General features: G+C 43.8%; 1 protein-coding gene across 3 annotated transcripts; it reads right to left on the reverse strand.

Annotated features, from left to right (window-relative positions):
* Nucleotides 1-712: 712 nt before the first annotated feature.
* LOC118547395 (uncharacterized) lies at nucleotides 713-23,569 on the reverse strand. Of its 3 annotated transcripts, XM_036110877.2 has the most exons (4): nucleotides 23,364-23,569; nucleotides 5,782-5,908; nucleotides 5,558-5,618; nucleotides 713-5,165 (listed from the first exon to the last, which is right to left on the reverse strand). In XM_036110877.2, the coding sequence occupies exons 1-4, from the start codon at nucleotides 23,364-23,366 to the stop codon at nucleotides 3,512-3,514; spliced, it is 1,845 nt and encodes a 614-aa protein (XP_035966770.1). In that variant the 5' UTR covers nucleotides 23,367-23,569; the 3' UTR covers nucleotides 713-3,511. The 3 variants fall into 3 exon arrangements, 2 of the variants coding, with proteins under 2 accessions (XP_035966770.1, XP_077911351.1); XM_078055225.1 differs by lacking the exon at nucleotides 5,782-5,908; XR_013441232.1 differs by lacking the exons at nucleotides 713-5,165; nucleotides 5,558-5,618; nucleotides 5,782-5,908 and adding an exon at nucleotides 15,428-15,963.
* Nucleotides 23,570-23,891: the final 322 nt, after the last annotated feature.

The following is a 23,891-nucleotide window of genomic DNA, read 5'->3' on the forward strand; positions in this document are numbered from 1 at the left end:
TCCTCAGACTTATCATTTCAAATGACCTGTTTTCAAGTTCACAGATTGTTTCTTCTGCATGTTCCAAATCTGCTTTTGATCCCTCTAGTGAGTTTTTTCAATTCAGTTTGAAAATTCCTTGGGTACCTGGGTGGCTCAGTTGCTTAAGTGACTGGCTTCAGCTCAGGTCATGATCCCAGGGTCCTGAGATCGAGCCCTGCATGGGGCTCCCTGCTCGACAGGGGGCCTGTTTCTTCCTCTCCCTCTGCCGCTTCCACTGCTTGTGCTCTCCTGCTTTCTCTGCCAAATAAATAAATAAAATAAAATCTTAAAAAAAAATTTATCTTTAATGTTCTCAATTTCTTCATCTATTCTTCTCCTGACTTTATTTTCCTCTTAAACCCTTTAAGAGTGTGTGTGTAGATATGTGTGTGTGTGTGTATGTATGTGTGTGTGTATGTTTATATATATATATATATATATATATATATATTTTTTTTTTTTTTTTTTTTTTTTTTAGTGTGTGTGCACACGCTTAAGTGGAAGGAGGTGCAGAGGGAGAGAGAATCTTAAGCAGGCCCCATGCCCAGCACGGAGCTTGACATGGGGCTTGATCTCACAACCCTGAGATCATGACCTGAGCCCAAACCAAGAGTTGGATGCTTAACCAACTGAGCCACCCAGGTGCCCCAAGAGTATTATTTTAAATCTTTGTCTACTAAGTCTGAAGCCTGTGCTTCATTAGGGTTGGTTTCTGGAGATTTATGATTTAATTTGTTTTGGAGTGGGCCATGTTTTCAAGTATCTTTGTATGCCTTGTGATCTTATGTTGAAACTTGGGCATTTGAACTCCTTGCAGAATAGCTCCCTGCACAGAAAGACTTCCACTACCAGCCTAGCATGAAGACTTAAGGTATTCTTGGGCCTTTTCTGGGCTTGGGTCTCCCCTCGGTCTGTGGGTGTGCTTCCCCCCCAATTCCCCTGTATACATGCTCTTTTATTTTTTATTTATTTTTAAAGATTTTTATTTATTGAGAGAGAGAGAATGATAGAGAGAGAGCATGAGAGGGAGGTCAGAGGGAGAAGCAGAGCTGAGCAGGGAGCCCGATGCGGGACTCGATCCCGGGACTCCAGGATTATGACCCGAGCTGAAGGCAGTCGCTTAACCAACTGAGCCACTCAGGTGCCCCTATTTTTTATTTTTTAAAAATTATTTTTACATGTCTGCTTTTCAATGTATTAATTTCTGTAGGAGTCTCACAAGTCCAAATCCTAGACCGTTTGAGCAAATTCACACTGATACAATCCATTTTTAAAAATTTTTTTACTTATTTTGGGGGCACCTGGGTGACTCGGTTAAGCATCTCACTTGGTTTTGGCTCAGGTCATGATCTTATGGGTCATGGGCTCGAAACCTGGGTCTGGCTCCACACTCAGCTGGGAGTCTGCTTGAAGATTCTCTCCCTCTGCCCCTCTCCCCACTCATACACATGCTCTCTCTAAAATAAAATAAATCTTTTAAAAAAAGTAATCTCTACACCCAATGTGGGGCTCAAGCTCACAACCCCAAGATCAAGAATCACATGATCCAACAACTGAGCCAGCCAGGTGCCCGATATCCATTGTTATTTATGGTTTGTGGTCATCTTTAATTACTACAATGCATTCCACCTCTCTCTTTTTGACTACAGATGTCATTCTGGTCGTCTTTGGAAAGAAGGCACTGACAAAACCATGATGCAAGTTTTTGGAATTAAGAATGATGAGACATTTGTTTAATTACAAAAACTGTAACTACAGAATAAAAAAAAAATTGAAAAAATACTTTAACTTGTATGCACATGATAATATAGACTCAGACTGTAAAATGATGACAAAATTACAAGTTGACTTGAAAATCCACAATTGCAATGGCATGTTTTAATATATCCTATCAGGAAATGGAGAAAATAATATTTGTTAGTATACAACAGTTAATAAGACACCTTAAAGAACATGTACAGAAACATTGGTTTGATAAAAAAAATTGTAAATCACATACAAACAGAATTGAAAATGCACTGAAGAGCTAAGTTCAGTTGTGAGTAGTCAGAAACACCCACAATCTGCCTGTAAGGGGAAGGTGCTTATTCTCACAAGAAAGGACTGGGTCACAGAAGTCACTGTACAATGCAGTAGAGAAACAAACCACCACATGGTTCCTTTTGACTGCATCACTGTAGCCGTGTTGGTGGAATGTGGAACCCACAGTCTTTAGGAGTTTAGGAGAACAAGATGCTCACTACATGTATTAGACCTTATACAAATACAATCCAGAGGAGAGGGAAGTCAGCACTTTAAAGAACATTCTCAACCATGATAGTCTAAATGTGTTGCCTGGTGGACACATGATGGCTTGCGGGAAATTCCAAATGGCCTCGAACTTTGCTATGGAACTTGTGGAGAATCTGTGGAAACCCACAGCTCTGAGAAAATGGAAGCCAAGTAGTTGGTGGTGGTACTGAAGATACTCTTGACTGGCAGGACAAAGGATCAGCAAAATGGGCTGGACGATGTATGCAAAACTCCTCTGGTCTTATCACTGCCTGTACTGTGACTCCAAAAATGAAGGCCTTCTTCCCTTCTGCCTTTCAAATCTCATGCAAGTGAGGCTATTAGTGAATTCTAACATGAAACTATAAAGAAGATAGATTCTAGACAATTAGGTCAAAACATTACCCATGTTGACCTAACACATTCCAGGAGAGCCATCTCCAATTCTACTTTTTTTTTTTGTCTGATCACAGGTCTCTTAAAGTGTAATATCCAAATCACAGAAGAAATGACAAAGAGTAAAGGGAAAATATGTAAATAGCAATTCTAATGAGATAATACTCTACGATAAACTCTGCATACTTACAAATTTATGCCAACTATTTATTAGCCAGGAAAATAAGGCTCTTTTGATGAAAGAAAAAGAAATCTTTTCTCATATGAAAGGAGGAATACTTATATAACAGATAAGGAATATCCAGTACCTGTGACATGAGGTCAATAGGAAAATCCCAACAAATACCAAAATGTCATTATTCCATGGCCCCTTCACTTACTGAACAGTTAAAAAATTATATAAAAATTAACCCTCCTTATATATTAGAAATACACTTTAACTCACCCATAGATCCAACAGACTTCAAAATGGAAAGACAACATTTTATAAGCTGATTCAAGGAAAAACACTACCTACTAAGCTTATGTACTATTGCTTAAACAGTGCTTACAGAATTGTCTCAACTCAATGTTCAGCTGAAAAGCAACAACTGGAGTTAGTTGTCCATAGTCCAGAGACTGAGTTTCAGAATGAAATTCATTATTTTTAACTTTTGAAGCATTTCTTTCATGTAGTGAATTCTCGAGTATTATGCTTGATTTAATTTGTATCAGACTTTCCCCTATTACTTACATTTATAGCATTTCTCTCCAGTGGTGTTTTTACATGACTTTGTATTTGTTAAGATTGAAAACTCTCCTGTATTTTTCAGTTATAATTTACCTATCTACTGTGCATTCTCATCACATGTTTATGTAAGGATGTGGGCCAGTTGAAGGCTTTCCCACAATGTTTACATTCAAGGAGTTTCTCTCCAGTGTGAATTCTTTCATGGCTTCTAAATGAACTGGGTCGACTGAAGGCTTTCCCACATTCTTTACACTTATAGGGTTTCTCTCCAGTGTGCACTCTCATGTGTCCTCGAAAGGTTGTACGATAAATAAAAGCTTTCCCACATTCCTTACATTCATAGGGCTTCTCTCCAGTGTGAGTTCTTTCATGTACTTGAACATAACTTGAACAACTAAAGGCTTTACCACATATTTTACATTCATAGGGTTTCTCTCCTGTGTGAGTCCTTTCATGTATTCGAAATGAACTGGGACAGTTGAAGGCTTTCCCACATTCCTTACATTTATAAGGTCCATCTCCAGTGTGTGTCATCATGTGTCTTCGAAAACTTGTGAGAGAAACAAATGCTTTCCCACATTCCTCACATTTATAGGGTTTCTCTCCAGTGTGAGTTCTTCCATGTATTTGCAAACCTAGAGGAGAACTGAAGGTTTTCCCACATTGTTTACATTCATAGGGTTTCTCTGCAGTGTGAGTCCTTTCATGTCTTCGAAAGGAAGTGGGACAACTGAGGGCTTTACCACATTGCTTACATATATAGGGTTTTTCTCCAGTGTGAGTTCTCACATGCACTTGGAAAGTGGTCAGCCAATGGAAGGCTTTTCCACATTCTTTACATTGATAAGGTTTCTCTCCAGTGTGAGTCCTTTCATGTGTTCGAAAGGAACTAGAACAACTAAAGGCTCTACCACATTGTTTACATTCATAGGGTTTTTCTCCAGTGTGAGATCTTTCATGTATTCGATATGAACTGGGACAACTGAATGCTTTCCCACATTCCTTACATTTATAAGGTCCAACTCCAGTATGCGTTATCATATGTCTTTGAAAGCTTCCAAGAGAAATGAAGGCTTTCCCACATTCCTTACAGTCATAGGGTTTCTCTCCAGTGTGAGTTCTTTCATGTTTTCGAAGAGAACTGGGACAACTGAAGGCTTTACCACACTTTTTACATTCATAGGGTTTCTCCCCTGTGTGAGTTCTTTCATGACTTCGAAAGGAACTGGGACAACTGAGGGCTTTACCACATTGCTTACATTGATAAGGCTTCTCTCCAGTGTGAGTTCTTTCATGTGTCTGAAAGGTTTGATGATATCTAAAGGCTTTTCCACATTGTTTACATTGATAGGGTTTCTCTCCAGTGTGAGTCCTTTCATGTTTTCGAACAGATTGGCGATATCTAAAGGATTTCCCACATTCTTTACATTTGTAAGATTTCTCTACACTGTGATTTCTTTCATGTTTTTGAAAAGGTTGGAGATAGCTGAAAGCTTTTCCACATTCTTTACATTTATAAGGCTTTTTTCCATATTCCTGATACTTGTATGGTTTAGGTGAAGTGTGAGATCTCTTATGCCTATTAAGGGACGAATGGCGCATGAAGACTTTTCCACACACACTGCACTCCCATGGTTTTACTTCAGTCGGAGTTTTCTTGTTCAGATTAAGATTTGGAGTAGGGCTGAAGTCTCCTCCACACTGACCACCTTCTTTACTTTGACAGCGCCTCTCTACCATATGACTTCTGCAGAAAAAATCAGAAGGGTATTACTGATTTGTAATTTCCTATCTATCAGTAAATACTAGAATTACATTGTTACCATTTACAAATAGGAAAAGGGGAGGTTTTTCTGTCCTGTCTGAATTGTTTGAAAATGAATATTCTGTAAGAGGGCTCAACTGTTAACTATTATATGAAAACAGTGATAGTCATATATGGAGTTTCTGAATAATATTTCCAAATGAACTATTCTGCAAATACTGAAGATTTGTCACATTTAAGAAAATGCTTTTAGTGAAAATTTTCTAGGAAAAAATACATTTGAAGCTGGGCTGTCTTGTGACTGCTTGCTTTTAAATTTTTGTAACATACAAAGATTCCCTGGGACACTCCTTTCCATCGTGAATGCAACTCACCTTAGTTTTCTTCCCTGGTTTTTGTACTGATCTTCAATGTTATGGTCTTTCCATTTTTTCCCTACAATTAAAACCCAGAAAAAAACAATAAATTATAGAAGAATTATTACAAATCCATGATGAGTTCTGACCATGCCTGATTTACCAAAGTATTCCTTTTATCCATTCCAAATCAAAGAACACTGATGGGCAAGAAACACTCGTCCTCTGATTGTCATCCTTACCTATTGAGGCCAGGTTCCTCAAGGTTTCCCGCATCACATCTCTGTAGAGTTTCTTCTGTGAAGGATCCAGCAGAGCCCATTCCTCCAGCGTAAAGTTTACAGCCACATCCTCAAAGGCCACTGGGTCCTAAAACATCCCATATATGTGTAGAGGAGGATGAATGAGACAGCACTAGAAATCTATAGTCAATTCATAAGAAGTTCACATGATTCTGTAATCTCAAAATATTCCATGACTTGGTCATCAGAATTCTCACTCTCGATATGTAATCGTTTCGTCATAAATTTAGGAGCATTGTGAACACACAAAAATTGTTTCTACTTTTTTACTAGTTTCAAGTCTCATTGCTCTCTAATGGTAGAGTCCCAAGCACATTAGAGAATGAAATAAATGATATACAAAGGAAAGAAACATTTCCATTTTAAGACCATCAATTCCTTGTGAGAAAAAAACCTCAGCTCCTTCCTTATTACCCACCATTATCACACAACACATGAAGCACAGGGTCACATCTTCATGAAGTTTTAATGAATAAAAACATAGTGAAACATTGGGAGCTTTTCTTTCTATTTCCACTGCCAAACATGTAAGGCCAGAGGGCCCGTGGGAATCCAATTCATAACTAGGCCCGGCTAGCCCTATTGTCCTGAAGTACTCCAGGCCATCAGTAGTAGTCAGATACATCTGGCTGAATGAAAATATCTGGTAGAGAGCATTAATTTTAACTTGTCTATAAAAATATTTGTCAGAGATTCAGTTACTCCTTTCTATTTGTCCCATTTCCAAAGTTACTCAGAAATTACAGCTCAGGTATAAAAAAAGAAAGCATCACAACTTAGAACTCCACAAAATCCCTATACTCATGGGCCTCAGAGCTGCTTCTCACCAGTTTTTAGCATATATACGCACATCTACTGGGATGATAAGATGCTAGAAGAGCTTCTCCTGGCAGAACCATTAACAGTGTACCTCAGGCCTTGCTGAGCTAGAGGAACTGGAAAGAAGTTGCAATTTGCAAAGAGGTTCATTTGAAAGCCACAATGGTTTGATGGTGAATGCATCCATTGTTATAAAACACACAAAGGATTCAGCAGTGTTTTCCTCTAAAAGAACATAAAAACTTCCCTTCTCCAATTTCAGGAGGCAGTGATTTTCCACCAGCTGCCCTAGAGGCTGCCCTTCCATTTCTCTCACTTCTGTGCCCTCATGTGGGGCACAGGAGTATGACTTCCTAACCTCTGGGCACAGATATTCCTCAGCTAATTCATTCTCCCAAATGCTGGTCTCTGAAAAGATCATTAACCCACTGATGTCTACATGCAGGTGATAGAGGAAAACGCTCCTACACAGTAATTTGGATGGCAGAATTTGCCCATTTGGTTAAGAAAACAGAACAGGAAACGCACACTTCTCAGTAGATCCAATGAGCTCCTTGGGTTGGCTCTAATGACTCTTTCTGTAGGGGACCCGCAGCACTCGCTCATAACAGTGTCCCACTAACTAGTGTGAAGAGAGTGAACATTACTAGCAGGCTTGAGACTGCTGATCCTTACAAATGCCTGCTCACAGTATTTGTCCTTCATTGGTATCTGGGAGCCAAGATGTAGGAGGGGCCCCACCAATGTGATGAGAGTGACTCAGTGTGCCTAAACTGTTTATGCAAAGAATATGATATATCCCAAACTCTAGTTTCCTTCTGAGAGTCTGAACTTCCGTTACGCACAGCACAGGGTGCCTATGTGACCTAGGCACTGAGTCTCTAATGAGCTTCCCGGGAAGACAATATTTTACATGTGTTGTCACAACCTGTTGCTTGGGGAATTGAACCCATCCTATGGATTACAATAGGAGATAACATCTCCTTGAAGCTTGCATCTGGTTTCCTCCAGAACAAATTTACATATATTTAAAAATTTGATTTATTTATTTGACAGAGAGAGAGACAGCGAGAGAGGGAACACAAGCAGGGGGAGCGGAGAGGGAGAAGCAGGCTTCCCGCGGAGCAGGGAGCCCGATGCGGGGCTTGATCCCAGGACCCTGGGATCATGACCTCAGCGGAAGGCAGACACTTAACGACTGAGCCATCAGGTGCCCCTACTTATATATTTTTTTTAAATTTATTTATTTTTAAGTAATCTCTATACCCAATGTGGGGCTCAAACTCACAACCCGGGATCAAGAGGCACATTCTCTTCCAACTGAGCCAGCCAGGCACCCCACCGCCCAACAAATTTAATTAAATACTAAACAAGACTAACGAATGATATTTAATTATTCTAATAGAAAAAGATTTAAATTTTTAGAAGATTTTATGTATTTATTTGAAAAAGAGAGAGAGAGTGAGCACAAGCAGGGGGATCAGGAGGCAAAGGGAGAGGGAGAAGCAGGCTCCCCACTGAGCAGGGAGCCTGATGTTTTGGTCTTGATCCCAGGACTCTGGGATCATGACCTGAGCCGAAGGCAGCCGCTTAACCGACTGAGCCACCCAGGCACCCAAAAAGATTTAAAAAAAGAAATTTTTTTAAAAGATTTTATTTATTTGTCAGAGACAGAGAGCACAAGCAGGGGAAGAGGCAGGCAGAGGGAGAAGCAGGCTCCCTGCCAAGCAAGGAGCCTGATGCGGGACTCGATCCCAGGACCCTGGGATCAGGGCCCAAGCCAAAGTCAGCTGCTTGACCGACTGAGCCACCCAAGCGTCCCAAGAATTAAATTTTTATCGCGTATCAAAGGAGAATGAAAAAAAGTGAAAATATGGTACATGTTCTTAGAAATAACTCAATTTCCCAAGATGTTTCCTCTCCCAAAATGTAATTTTACAAAATCCCATCAATCCCCAAAACAGACTTTTTCTGGGGTCAACAAAAACTATTCCTCCAAACCTAATATGAGGAACAAATGTCAAAAAAATGGGCAAAGTCTTCTAAAGGACAAACGGGCGGCTTGCCTAATATACATCAAAGATTTTCAAACTATAGCATTCCAGACAGCATACTATTAGCACAGAGAAAAACAGACCAAGGGAAAGGAAAATATCTTCCCTGGGCCAGCATTAAATACTGAAAGCTGGTCAAGGACAGATCGGGCATCGTAGAGCAGTGGCAGACATCAGAAACCCTTTTAATACGTGCGGCAAAGACAAACTGTTATCTAACTGGAAAAATACACTATATTCACTTCTATTCCATGGAAAATAGCCAATTCATTGTAGATTTAAATGTGGAAGATAAAACTAGGACACTTGTAGAAGTCATAAATAAATGCTTCAATGATCCAAAAATGGGGAGAATTTTCTCAGATAAGGGAAAGAGTAAGACCTGAAACAAGAGACTGAACAATTCATAATCAAACTAAGGACATTAAAAAACAAGGTAGGAGAAAATATCTGTATTAACATGCAATATTAAAGAATTAGGGAGCGCCTGCGTGGCTCAGTTGGTTGAGCATCTGCCTTCGGCTCAGGTCATGATCCCAGGGTCCTGGGATCGAGCCCCGCATCGGGCTCCTTGCTCAGCAGGGAGTATGCTTCTCCCTCTGCCTGCCGCTCCCCCTGCCCACGCTCTCTCTCTCTGTCAGATGGATAAATAAAATCTTAAAAAAAATACTTTAAAAAATAGTGTGCAGAGTAAGACTGAACATACAGTTTAAAAATTAGAAAATAATCAAAACATATATTTTTTTAAAGATTTTACTATTTATTTGACAGAGAGAGGGAGCACAAGCAGGGGAGTGGGAGAGGGAGGTTTCCCGTGGAGCAGGGAGCCCAATGCGGGGCTGGATCCCAGGACCCTGGGATCATGACCTGAACCGAAAGCAGACGTTTAATGACTGCTAGCCACCCAGGTGCCCCTAATCAAAACATATTTAACAGAAGATGGAAGACCACATATGAAAAAATGTCCATCTGAGGGCTCCACGCTCAGTGCAGAGTCTGGTTGGTATTCTCTCTACCTCTCCCTCTGCCCCTCCAGCTTGTGCCACTCTCTCTAAAATAAATAAATCTTAAAAAAAAAAAAAAAAAAAAGTCCATCTGCTAAGTAATAAGAAAAAAAAAGACCAAGCACATTACATTTCATACTGATTAGGACAAAAATTAGTCAATTTAATAATGCTGTGTGTTGATGACCAGTCAACAAATACATAAATCATGCACGAATGGAGGAAAGGTTAACTGGTATGCTTCACTGTCATTTCTTGTCAATTTGAACTTGATCACGATCTACAATTTTTCTCCAATGTCCAGAGAATTTATTGTGTATTTGCACTTGGTGTCTGATACAAGAATGAAAGGAGCTGTATTTTTTTTTATTTTTATTTTTTTTTAGATTTTATTTATTTATTTGAGAGACACAGATAGAGAGAGCACAAGTGGGGAGGAGAGGGAGAAGCAGGCTCTCTGCAGAGCAAGGAGCCTGATGCGGGGCTCGATCCCAGGACCCCGGGATCATGACCTGAGCCGAAGGCAGATGCCCAACCGACTGAGCCACCCAGGCGCCCAGGAGCTGTATTTTTAATGAGAGTAAAAATTAAATTTGAAAAAGCCCAAATACCATAACCATAGCAATGGATGAGTAACTTGGATGGCCTACATTTACAAGATACAAACATTTATGAAACATACTGTTGCAAAGAACCAACCAAAACACATTTTGAATGTAATTTCATTAATATTTATTTATTTAGACAGAGCAAGAGAGCACAAGCAGGGGGCACAGTAGAGGGAGAGGAAGAAGCAGGCTCCCTGCCAAGCAGGGAGCCCAATGTGGGTCTCGATCCCAGGACCCTGGGACCGTGACCCGAGGCGAAGGCAGATGCCCAACCACCTGAGCTACCCAGGCACCCCTATATTCATTTATTTATTTATTTATTTATTATTTTATTTTATTTTTTTAAAGATTTTATTTATTTATTTGACAGAGAGATAGAGAGAGAACACAAGTAGGCAGAGAAGCAGGCAGAGGGAGAGGGAGAAGCAGGCTCCCCGCAGAGCAGGGAGCCCGATGCGGGACTTGATCCCAGGACCCTGGGATCATGACCTGAGCTGAAGGCAGCCGCTTAACCGACTGAGCCACCCAGGTGCCCCTATATTCATTTATTTAAAGATAAAACTAAAAGAATACCATTTAGTGAAAAAAAAAAAGTAAAGGTTATGAAGAATAAAGAATTAAGACAGAGGTCATATAATACGGTGCAGGATGGAGAGAAGTCAGGTCAGGAACCTCAGGAGACAAACAACTGCCCAATGCCCACTTATAAATCTTGATGATTACAAAGATGTTTATGTTGTTATTACCACAAAATCTTCTCAAAAAGCATTATGCATATCATTTTCTGAATACACTTGATGATAAAAATATAAGAATCAAGTTTGAAGAAGTATGCAATTTTTATTTTTTATTTTTTGCCCTGTAATGTAGAAATCTGAATTCTAGTTCACAGATTTTTGGCAGCAAAAACTGGTAACAAGTGTTTATTTTGAAAGAATTGGTTACAGACCTCTTATAAACAAAGGGTGACACGTACTGGTATGGAAAGATGTGAAGGATTTATCAATAGAATAATTAAGTAAAATGCACTGCAATATATACACCAGGTTACCTTTTCTGTAACTCTAATAGTCAACTGCAGAGGAAGGTGGACTCCCACCTAAGATTTGATTCAGATGTCCAGACTGACAACACACACATGCCAACAGGGCATGAAAAGGTTTCTTCCATAATGCAAGAGGGCAGGGCAGGGCAGGCCTCTCAAACAGGTGAGAAATGCCCTGAGAAAGCAAGGAAAGGAGCCTAGTTGGGTTTTTTATTGGGATTTGGGGGTGGGCTAGGGTGAGACTTCACGTACAGGGGCAGGGCCTTCAGTAAACTGAATATCTTGCCAGAGCCAAAGCAGTGACGAGCCAGGCTGTCTTGGACAGAGGTGGAGCGCAAGGGGAGGAAAGGAGGGATGAAGGTTGAAAGCTGTCAGCAGACAAACCTCAAACAACGTCAGAGACTCCTGGTTTCTGGTCAAACATGTAAGGAGTTTAGATGCTGGTATTCCTGTCCTCATAAGAAAGAAAAAAACCAACACGCTAAAATCAACAACTCTTCTTAGATCCATGAGAGAATTGAGGTCACAGGGAAACTACTAGCTCCAAAGTCAGACAAAAAAGTAGCCATTTATTTATTTATTTTTTTAAAGATTTTATTTATTTATTTGACAGAGAGAGACACAGTGAGAGAGGGAACACAAGCAGGGGGAGTGGGAGAGGGAGAAGCAGGCTTCCTGCTGAGCAGGGAGTCTGATGCGGGACTCGATCGCAGGACCCCGGGATCATGACCTGAGCCGAAGGCAGACACTTAATGACTGAGCCACCCAGGCGCCCCAAAAAAGTAGCCATTTAAAAATAGGTCCAGAATATTCTGTTCTTAACAAGGCCTGTCCTTTCAAAATCTGTTTTACGAGAGCATGACTGACTGGGATTTTCTTGGGGTCTGACTGACCCGAGGAGGTGGACAGAGAAACACTTGGGACAGTGACAGGATTTTCCCTTCCTGACATAAAGCACGTGGCGGTTTCTCTAACGCCACCTGCTCCGACTCTGACTCACCCATTATGTGTCTGGTAGTTCAGCTCAATACTAACACTATCCACACTCAGCATCTTTCACAGATCGAGCACTCACTACAACAAAACTGCCCCACTTCAGATGCCAGCCATAAAGGGGGTGCCTTGTCTACTGACATTTCCACCCAGCTGCCTACAAATCCACAGATGCCTTTGAAACCTCCTGAGGTTTGACAATTTGTTAAAACGACTCTGAGAACTCAAGAAAGCACTTGACTTAACAATTATTGGTTTATGACAAGAGATACAACTTAGGAACAGTCCAATGGAAGAGATACGTAGGGATTGTAAATAATAGAATGAGATATAGCCAGACATTTATTACAATGGCTAAAATTCAAGACATTGAGAAAAAAATAACACATAATAGTGAAGATGTGGGGCAACAGGAGCCCTCATTCATTGCTGATGGGAACGGAAAATTTATGCCGACCCTGGAAGATGGGCAGTTTCTTAAACAACTAAACCTATTTTTTAACCATACTATCCAGCAATCACCATCCTTCCTATTACCCCAAATGAGTTGCAAAATCATAAAGAAACTTCATAAAGAAACCCGCACACGAATGTTTATAAGAGCTTTATTCATGATTGCCAAGATTTACAGGTAACCAAGATATCCTCCAACAGGTGAATAGAAAAACAATCACTGGAACCTCCATATGATGAAATATTATTCAGTGATAACAGGAAATGAGGTATCAAGCCAAAAAGACATGGAATAACCTCAAAATCATATTGCTAAGTGAAAGCAGAGACTATGACAAGGCTACACACTATATGATTCCAAGCATAGTCCTGGAAAGCACAAAACTATGAGAGTAAATGAGCTACACTTGCCAGAGATTTGGGGGTGGGAAGGAGGAATGAAAACAGATGGGATGACAGGGAATGTTTAGGGAAGTGGAAGTACACTACCTGATACAGAAATGATAGACACGTATCATTTTATGTTGCCAAAGCTCAGAGACTGTATAACACAGAGTCTGGCTATTGTAAACCAAGGACTTTATTGCAGCAATATTGGCTCATTGAATATAACAACTGTACCACAGTGATGCAAAATATAAAAAATAGGGCAAACTATATGAAGCAGGGGGGGCTATGTGGGATCTCTGTATTTTTTTTTTAAGCTTTTTTTTATTCACTTGAGAGAGAGAGAGAACGCGCACATACCCGTGCACACAAGTGGGGGCTGGGGCAGAGGGAGAAGGAGAAGCAGGGTCCCAGCTGAGCAGGGAGTCCCATGCGGGGCTCAATCCCAGGACCCTGGGATCATGACCTGAGCTGAAGGCAGATGCTGAACTGACTGAGCCACCCAGGCACCCCCTCTCTGTACTTTGTGATTAAGTTTTCTGTAAACCTAAAACTGCTGTAAAGAAGTTCATCACAAAAAAAAGATGAAGACAGATGCATTAATATTCATCCCTGATGACTGACAAATGAAAAAGGCCATTGTTCATTCAATTGATTTGAATTTATTCAATAACCTATTATGGCACCCTATGAGGTCTAAACCCTGAGACGTGGGAGAGCAGAAATTTCCACTGAATGTCTTCTTGAGAGCCCACCATTGTATGTCCTGAGAAGTGAAATAAATGCCTTCATCACTCTCAGTAGTGTCTGGAACTCTGAAGTGGATATGGAGTGTCCAGGCAAGGACTTACATTGAGACCTTAGTACATGTGGGGACAAATGTTACCTTGATTTATATGCTGGAGATATCTGTGAGGCCGGAGAGTCCCAGAATTCTTTTACCACGAAGGAGCATCTCAGAGACAATCACCCAAGAGTCTATGAACATAGCTGAGGCCATTGCTGGTCAGTGCTAAGATGACTGACTGATGGCATACAGTTTGGGCTCTAGGGCCACTTCTTGCATCAGATGCCTATGGACGACTTAAGGCCATCACGGGCAACCCCAGGAAGCATGAGAGGAGATCATTGAAGCCTCTATTGTGAAACAGTGTTGGAGGGCACTCACAGGCATGCCTGCTGCGTGGCAATTTGACCAGAGTCCAGAGCCTTCCTGTTTTGTTGGTGAATGGGGTTCTTATTCAGAGTGGGCCATTTAACAAGTAAGAGCATCGATGGGCTCAAGTAAAACTTTAAGAAAGGAGTATGTTGCCTCCATAACACCAAAACAATCTAGGCAGTGTTGTGGCTGCTGAGAGGGACAACATTTACTTCTTCACCTTCTCAAGGAGGAAACGGGCTCCAGATTACCAAATAATTTTTAAGAATTTTTTTTAGGGGCGCTTCGGTGGCTCAGTTGTTAAGCATCTGCTTTCGGCTCAGGTCATGATCCCAGGGTACTGGGATCGAGTCCTACATCGGGCTCCCTGCTCGGCAGGAAGCCTGCTTCTCCCGCTCCCACTCCCCCTGCTTGTGTTCCCTCTTTCGCTGTCTCTCTCTGTCAAATAAATAAAATCTTTAAAAAATTTTTTGTTTTTTTAAAAGATTTTTAATTTTTATTTATTTATTTTATTTTTATTTATCTCAGGACCCTGGGATCATGACCTGAGCCGAAGGCAGAAGCTTAACGACTGAGCCACCCAGGCACCCCAGAATTTTATTTTAAAAGATTTTCTTTGAGAGAGAGAGCACAAGCGGGGGGGGGGGGGGTGCAAAGGCAGAGGGAGAGGGACAAGCAGACTTCCCACTGAGCAGGGAGCCTGATGCAGGGCTCGGTCCCAGGACCCCGAGATCATGACCTGAGCCGAAGGCAGACACTTAACCAAGAGAGCCACCCAGGTGCCTCAATTTTTAAGAATTTAAACAAGGCGCCAGGGCCTGGCATATATATGGCAATGGCCTATCCCCTTTTTACGAGCTTTTTTTTTTTTTAATTTTTATTTATTCATTTGAGAGAGAGGGAGGGACAGAGAGAGCACGAGCAGGGGGAGAGGCAGAGGGAGAGGGAGAAGCAGGCTCCCCTTTGAGCTGGGAGCCCGACGCAGGGCTTGATCCCAGGACCTGGAGACCAACCATCTGAGCCACCCAGGCGCCCCTTTATGAGCTCTTTTTATCAAAAAAAAATTTTTTTTTAAGCAAAGCTCAGTTTTATTTTCTGCAGTAACAAACATTTAAGCAGCAAACAAAACAAATGGACCCTGAGTGCCCTAGGGCCAGCAGCGGCAGAAGATCAGGCCCCCCTAACACCATTGCAGCTACTACTACAGGGATGACTGCCCCAGGGAAGGACGCAGTGCCTTGGGAAGGGACAAGAGGTTAGGCCTTAGCCCCCTCTCCCCAGCCCAGGCTTAGCGGGAAACGGGGGGCCCAAAGCGCCGCATGGTCTGCATCACCAGGGAAAGCTGATCAAGAAAGGTGATGATGGAAATTCGGAGGAGGCGAGGATCTTTAGCTCTCCAGCGGACGGCCACGACGCTGCCACTCACTGTGAGCTGCTTCTCAACAGCCCCTCTGTGGGGTTCCGCATCTGGGGCCAGGGACCCATAGGCGATCTCCGCCTCCAAGTCGGACGGGAAAGGCACGCAGAGGGCAAATACGTGTATTCGGCTTTCCGGCCTTGGAATCTTGGAAGCAGCATCTCCGCCTGGCCCCGGGACGTGCTGTGGGCGAGAGATAGGCTGGGCCCTGCCGGCGGCAGGCCGACCCCGCGCCGCCGGGAAAGCCGGGGCCGCCGCGGCCACCATGGCAGTCATGGCCGTCCCGGCAGTCCCGGCCGTTGTCCACACCTCCCGCCCCGCCGCCTGCGCCTGCGTCCGCTCCTGCCGCCTGCATTCTTTTTATCAAAATTTTTATGTCCCAAATATCCTCAGCGGAGGATGTCATTGGTGTGATGTCATACCTGCGCTGCTGGAGCAAGGTGGATGCAGTTCAGACCCCACCTGCAGAGGCTGTGTGCACCGGCTGCGGTGTGGAGACCCCCTGCAGGGACCAGGTAAAGGTGGATCCTATCACCTGAGAGGTAAAGGCCAGCTGCACCTGACAGGCTGCTGAAGCAGGCACTGAACAAAACCGACTTGGTCAAATCTGTGAGGGCAGGATATTTATCTGTTGCTGAATGGATGGAGTCAGGTATTTCCATAATGGTGGGGGCGGGGAATAGGGATTTATGGGGTGCAGCCACAGCCTCAAGGTTGCAGGAATCCACTGAGGTGTCACTCATTCTTTCCAGATTTAAAGAATAGGACAAATATGGCTGTTAAAAGGAGAACCAGAGGGAATAACCGCTTCTTCATTTTAAAAAAGGGGGTTTTCAATCAATGGTTCTGATTCCTTCAAATGTTTAAATTACATTGGGTCCGATTAAGTAATTTAACTGGGGGTGGTGCAGTAAAAGGTCGGTGGGGTCCCATTTTGTCAGTACAATTTGGAAGTGCCAAACACAAAATGTGAAAATTTGTTAAAGGTTTTTTAAAAGATTTTATTTATTTATTTGTGAGAGAGACAGAGATAGCGACAGAGAGCATGAGAGGGGAGGAGAGGGAGAAATTTATGACACACTGGGTTCAGCCTTTCTCTGTTCAGTATGGGATATTTAAAGAAAATGGGTGTGGGGTCCCTGGGTGTCTTAGTCGGTTAAGTGTCTGTCTTCGGCTCAGGTCATGATCTCAGGTTCATGGGGTCAAGCCCCGCATTGGGCTCTCTGCTCAGCGGGGAGTCTGCTTCTCCCTCTCCCTCTGTGCATTCTCTCTCTCTAATAAATAAATAAAATCTTTAAAATAAAAAAAAATAAAGGGGCACCTGGCTCAGTCGTTAAGCATCTGCCTTTGGTTCAGGTCATGGTCCCAGGGTCCTGGGATCGATTCCCGCACTGGGCTCCCTGCTCGGCGGGAAACCTACTTCTCCCTCTCCCACTCCCCCTGCTTGTGTTCCCTCTCTCGCTGTGTCTCTCTCTGTCAAATAAACAAATAAAAATCTTTAAAATAAAAAAAAAAAAATAAAGACAAGGAGCGCTAAGACCATGACAGATTTTTAGTAAGATCACGGTTCTCATGGTTCAAGTGAGACATGCTTATTTGTCCTCTGCATTATATTCAGCAACTCCCTTAAGATTATCAGGGGTACCCTGCTTAAGTATAGTGGGGTCCCCAGCTTTAACTGCAAGTTGAATCTTAGTATTACTTGCATAAACGTTCCTAAATTAGTGCATTCTAGCAGATGGCAAGATTAATTCAGAACCCATGTTGTAGAGGCCCAAATCACCAAGGAGTGTACTTTTACCTTTTTTGCTGTGTAAATTCTTTCAGTATATGTTGAATTTTCAATTGGTCAAATTGTAGACCTTGGTTTTGAGAGAGGAAAACTGAAGGGACCTCATGATAAAAAGGCTTTTTTCTTTTCTTTGCTCCTTTTCCTGCTTCCATTCTTGCTAGTACCTGCTCCCCGGCCTTACACATGCCTCTTTTTTTTTTTTTTTTAAGTAGGTTCCAACACAGGGCCTGAACTCATGACCCTGAGATCCAGATCTGAGCTGAGATCAAGAGTCAGAGGCTTAACTGACTCAGCCACCCAGGCGCCCCCTTACACATGCCTTAATGTATGTCCTCCTTGTAAAGATCAAGGAGTTAACGATTTCTTTGGAGTTTTCCAGCACAATAGATAACATCTAAGGAGTGACCTGGAGGGGTCATCATATACCTTTTCCAAGACCGCTGACTCCAGATACCTTGCCGCCAAAATACCTGGCTCCAGGGCGTAAGTGAGGTCTGGAGGACACCAGTTCCCAGATACCTGAGAGGACATGTACACCAAACCACCATTCTCAATAGAAACTGCAGACCCAGGGGGCACCTGGGTGCCTCAGTTGGTTAAGCACCTGTCTTCGGCTCAGGTCATGATCCCAGGGTCCTGGGATGGAGCCCCTGCTTCTCCCTCTCCCTCTGCCCCTACCCCTGCTTGTGCTTTCTCTCTCTCTCTGTGTCAAATAAAGTCTTAAAAAAATGCTCTTTAAAACCTCCAGACCTCAAACAAAGATGAGACTCATTCTCCTTTTCCTTTTTGAGTCTCCCAGACGCTCTCTCTCTGTATCTTCAATAAATTCTGCTCTCACTTCCTGCTGACTTACATTTGATTTCTATCCTGTGCATAGCCAAGGACCCTCTTGGCTGGTCCTGTGGGACCCCCTCTGGGTCTTCAGAGCCGGCCTCTCTGCATCAGTTTCAACATTTTTTTCTTTTGCTTCCTCTCCAGTTTTGTTTTTTTCCATCACTGGATATACTTCAGGGGAGCGAGTGTCCTCTACCTGGGTATTTATACATTTTTTCCTCCAGAGAGCCTCAAAGAAGCGCCGGCAGGGTTAGGAGCCTTCCGCATGACAACTGGTTGCTTTATAGGGTTTTGGAACCCTGGACTTAAGTCAAGTTTGAACTAATCCCTTTGCTGTGCCACAGGGGGACCATGAGTGTCGCCCCCTAAACTCGAGGCTCCAGATCTTTGCTGCAGTAAAGGCAGGGGTAGCAGCAGAGGGCCTGAAGGGTCCCTGGGGTTAGGAGTGTGGACTCAGCCCATTAGCTACTGGCTGCTCTTCACTCTCCTCTTTCTCTAACTCAATGACTGCTATTTCACGAGTGACCACCCAGTGGGCCCCCCTCTTGCACAGGACAGAGTCCTCTCTGCCACCCCACCCTCTGTCACAGCGTCACCCTAACACAGATAGAAACCAGCAAACACATCAGCCGGGGACCACCTGAAGGAGGGCCTCGATCTAACACTCCTGCTCCCACATGCCTAGGGCTTCTGTAAACTGCTGACTCTGGCCGGCCGAACACAGAACTGAGGCTTGGGAGGGTCACGCGTGCGACACGGGGCAGCACAGGTCACAGCACGAGCTCCCCAGCCCCGAGCGCCCGCGGAACATGCCGCCATCAAGCATCAGAGCAGCTGAGCAAGTCAGAGCAAGAGAAGCAGACCCACAGCATAGCAGTCACGTCTGGACGTGGCTCACGGTGCCAGTAATTATGGTCACCTGCAGAGACGTGGTGCCCATGTTGAGACTGAGGTCAGTGTGGCACGGGGACACACATACACATATCAAGATGGTAGGAAAAGGTTTACAAATCACATAATGAAGGTCTCTGGGGAGGGCAGGGCTGGCCCCTCAAGCAGCTATGATCAGGCTTCAGAAAGCAATGAAAAGAGCCTGGTCTGGGGTTCATTGTGGCTGGGGGCTGGGGCAAGAATTCTTGCCCAGGGGCAGGGGCCTGTGTGATCTTAATTTCTTGCCATCTCTAGAGGAGATACCACTCAGACTTTCTCATCGGCTTGACCAAGTGGGAGGCATAAGAGAAAGAGGGAGGGAGGAGGCTTAAACTGTGAGCAAACATCCAAAATATGGACCTGATTGCTCATACAAGGAGAAAATCGTGGTTAAGAAAAACATGCATTTGCAAGTGCTTGTTTTCATATAAAGAAACACTAATAGGATGCTCAAGAAATGACCAGTACTCATTTTGGGGGGTGCCTGAAGCAAGAGCTCTGGAGTAGACCAGGCTGTTCTGACACTGAGTCTCTTTAGACTGTATTTTACATATTTTTGCTAACCCTTGCATACATTATTATTTAAGGTAAGTAGTAATATATATAAACCACATTTTTTCTTTTTAGTAGCCTTTATTTTGAATGACCTTATTTTGCTTTTTAAGATTTAATGAAAAAATTTTTTTCTACATAGGAAACCGTTCTAAGATTTCATCCTCGAAACATGAACACTTAAGGGATACCTGGGTGGCTCGGTCGGTTGAGTGTCCAGCTCTTGATTCTGGCTCAAGTCATGAACTCCAGGTTGTGGGATTGAGCCCTGTGTTGGGCTCCATCCTCAGCAGGGAGTCTGTTTGAGATTTTCTCTCTCTCTCTATCTCTCTCTCCCGCTGTCCCTCCCCCTGCTCGTGTGTGTGCTTAAGGGGCGCCTGGGTGGCTCAGTCGGTTAAGCGTCTGCCTTCGGCTCAGGTCATGATCCCAGGGTCCTGGAATCGAGCCCTACATCGGGCTCCCTGCTTCGTGAGCCTGCTTCTCCCTCTCCCACTCCCCCTGCTTGTGTTCCCTCTCTAGCTGTGTCTCTCTCTGTCAAATAAATAAATAAAATCTTAAAAAAATAATAATAAATTAAATTAAAAAAGAACACTTTTAAAAGTTTAAGCCATAAAAACCAAAAAATTTCAAATCTTTTTGCATAACAAAAGGCAGCATAGTTTCTCCTTATTAACTCTTACTGGGGTTTAAGATTAAGTAGCATATTACATAATACACTAGGGATTTGGCCTTCATCCATTAAATGTATTAGAATTATCAAAGATTTATGCAAGTTTTGAGTATTTTTCCTTATATCACTTAAAAGAGGAATTAATTTGCCTTAAACTTTAACAATATTATAGCATTCAAATTTCCAAAGCTCTCTCTACACAAAAAAACCTGACCTAAAATGTAAAATCTACCTGAGAACCTCAAATATCCCCATCTCACATCCTGAGAATCTTCTGCCTAAAGGGAACAAATACTGTTTGGTTCCAGGACTCTTTGCATTACTTCCATTGTATCTTTAAATCGAACTATATTTTCAAAGTCTAAGAACTAAAAATTTCATGCTCTTACAAAGAAAACAGAATCACAAATGGCTAAGGGAAGCTACCTAAAGTTAAGAGCTGCAATATACAATATACAAACATACAAGGAAAGAAATGCAAATATGGAATCAGGTGAGATAAGCAGCATGCCTCCCCACAGTTCAGAAGGAAAACTCATATTCCCAGCTTGTGGTCCAGACTGCACTTGTTGGGATATAACCCCTGAGTCAGGGCGGAGGTTTGGGGGTGGGGGGAGACACGAGCAGCCATAGGAATGAAGTCTAGAAGCTTTGTACACACCATTCTTGGGGCATAATGGAAACATTCCTCTCTCAGGGTTCAATTCTCACAAGTTAGGAAACTTTTGGCCAGATTCAATGTAAGGATCGGACTCAAAGTAACTCCCCAGTTCACAAACTTTTTGTCCAGAAGACCTACCCCCAGACCTTCACAGACTTTCTCAATGTACAAAAATTACTCTGAGTGCACCTACACTGTAGATGAAAAGCTCAAGCCTATGTCTAGAAACAGGCCCAAGGAAACCACAATTACCACCTCAGAAAGAGCAGCACTGCCCTGCCTTCTAATCCCATCCCCCATGTACACAGGCATCCCCAGCTTTCCTTGGCTCTGTAGCTTCTCTCAGCTCCTTCTGTGGTGTCTGAGCACGTAGGACACCTGCAGGGGGAGGCTCTCCAGGAAGAACCAAGTGGGCCTTCAAGCACTCAAGGCGGGGGCCTTACCTTAGAAACACTGACCTCAGGCTTCTGCTTCCTACTAAGTTGCTCTGAAGCACCACTAATATTTTAAAAATGATAAGCCCAGTGTTTGGACAAAATCACCAAATCCAGTGTTTATGTGTAAGGGAGGAAAGAAAATTGTAAAGATTCTTCTAGTTCAACAAAAAAACACACAAATATCTACTCCTTTCAAAAAATATGTCAGTTAGGGGTTCCTGGGTGGCTCAGTCGTTAAGCATTTGCCTTCAGCTCAGATCATGATCCCAGGGTCCTGGGATCGAGCCCTGCATCGGGCTCTCTGCTCGGTGGGAAGCCTGCTTCTCCCTCTCCTTCTCTCCCTGCTTGTGTTCCCTCTCTCGCTATGTCTCTATCTGTCAAATAAATAAAATCTTAAAAAAATAAAAATGTCAGTTAATTATTATTTCCACGGCAAGAAACTGTTTGGAAACAATCATAATTGAACACAATTCTAGGGGCGCCTGGGTGGCTCAGTCGTTAAGCGTCTGCCTTCGGCTCAGGTCATGATCCCAGGGTCCTGGGATCGAGTCCTGCATCGGGCTCCCTGCTCAGCAGGAAGCCTGCTTCTCCCTCTCCCACTCCCCACTGCTTGTGTTCCCTCTCTCGCTGTCTCTCTCTGTCAAATAAATTTAAAAAATCTTAAAAAAAAAAAACACAACACTTCTAGGTATTACAAGTCTAAGTCCTGATATTGCATTTCCAAATCATCTAAAAGGACAAATCTGTGGACGTTACTACATCCACTCATGGGAAGAAAAAAAGGAAAGAAAAATTTTAATAAATGTAATAATGGAATTTTTTTCCCCCTGAAATTCACCCCTTTCTTGCCTCTTTGTAAAATTTTATACTTTGGAGATCTACTGGTTAAATACATTTTAACTGAAAAATGCAGGCTTAAAAGAAGTTGAATAAAGTCACAAACTAAGGCAGGGGCAATACTGACAGGAGACAACACTCAGGGAAGTCTCCAAAGAGGAACCAGCACCCAAAGGGCTTCCCATAGGATGTCGGTGCCCAGGGAAGACCCTAGGAGGAGAGGCAAAGGGATTTCACGCGACATATTCCAGGTAAGTTATTCTTGGCTCTCCTCTTATGTAAAATATCCACAGGCCAAAAAATAAATCTTTAAAAAGAGCCGTTCATGGCTCTGTGGATAAATGATAAAATACTACGTAATTTGAAATGCATCACGGAGAACAAATAGTTAATAATGATGTTATGAACTGGAGAGGAAAGATGGCGTTTCAGAATGCAGGGAAAGATCTGGAAATTTAGGCATTTATCGCCAGTCCTATGAAGAGCTAGGCAGGGGGCACAGGGTCGCGGCTTTGAGACCCTACTCCCCAAACGTTTGGAAAAGTGAGGAGAAAGCGGGTACCCCAGGGAGAGAGGAATGGGGACCCCACAGACCACAGCATCTCCCGCGCACGAGCCCGGGAGACCGAGGCATGACTGTCCCCTGATGACCCTCCCCGTGGTCATCGCCCAACCTAAGGGAGACGCGGCCGCGCAGGGACAGGACAGGACGCCGGCGGTCCCGGCAGCCGGCCCGGCCCCGCGCTGCGTGCCGCGCCACCGGCGGCCTCGGGTCCGCAGAGTTCACGGCGGGGAGGCCAGGTCCCGCCACGGCCGGTTCCAGCCGGTCCCACCGCCCCCCTTTCCCGACTCCCGGCCCCGCACACTCACCATGGCTCGCTGTCTGGGCTAGCGGGTCGAACCACCATACGACTGCCGTGGCCGCCGGAGGTCACGGCGACAGGGGATGTGGCGGAAGCTCCCGAAGCCTCTCAGGACAGCGAGAGGGGACGCGAACCTCGGCCGGACAGCAGCGACGGCACACAGTCCCCGCCGTCCACAGCGCGTCGCCCGCACGTACGGTTCCGGCGACTCCCCTGATTGGACAGTTCGCACGGCCCCGCCCCCGCCCGCCTGAGTGACAGCAGGCCGGAGGTCACGTCTTTGAGCCGACCTTGCTTGGGCAGTGGGCGGCGACCTGTTCTCTCCGAGGTCCGTGACCCTTCTTCACAAACACGGACAAAAGTGACCTCACCGAAGGTCATGAAGAGTCTGGTTCCATTTTGATCTTTGACCATCTTCCAGCAGGGAGTCGTCTGCCCACCACGCCCCCCAACCCCACTCATTTGGATTTAAAGAATCGCGAAGCCTTGGGCCACTCGGCTTGGTGGGAGATTTGGAGCCCACAGTCCTAGACCA

This window comes from Halichoerus grypus, chromosome 1, assembly GCF_964656455.1.
Source record: "Halichoerus grypus chromosome 1, mHalGry1.hap1.1, whole genome shotgun sequence".
NCBI classification, from domain to species: domain Eukaryota; kingdom Metazoa; phylum Chordata; class Mammalia; order Carnivora; family Phocidae; genus Halichoerus; species Halichoerus grypus.

Bases quoted from the DNA above. Each gene is read 5' to 3' on its own strand.
- LOC118547395 (XM_036110877.2), bottom strand. The intron at 5,619-5,781 runs GTAAGGATGACA...TTTTAATTGTAG, and splicing joins GAGGAACCTGGCCTCAATAG to GGAAAAAATGGAAAGACCAT. The intron at 5,166-5,557 runs GTGAGTTGCATT...TTTTTTCTGCAG, and splicing joins AACCAGGGAAGAAAACTAAG to AAGTCATATGGTAGAGAGGC.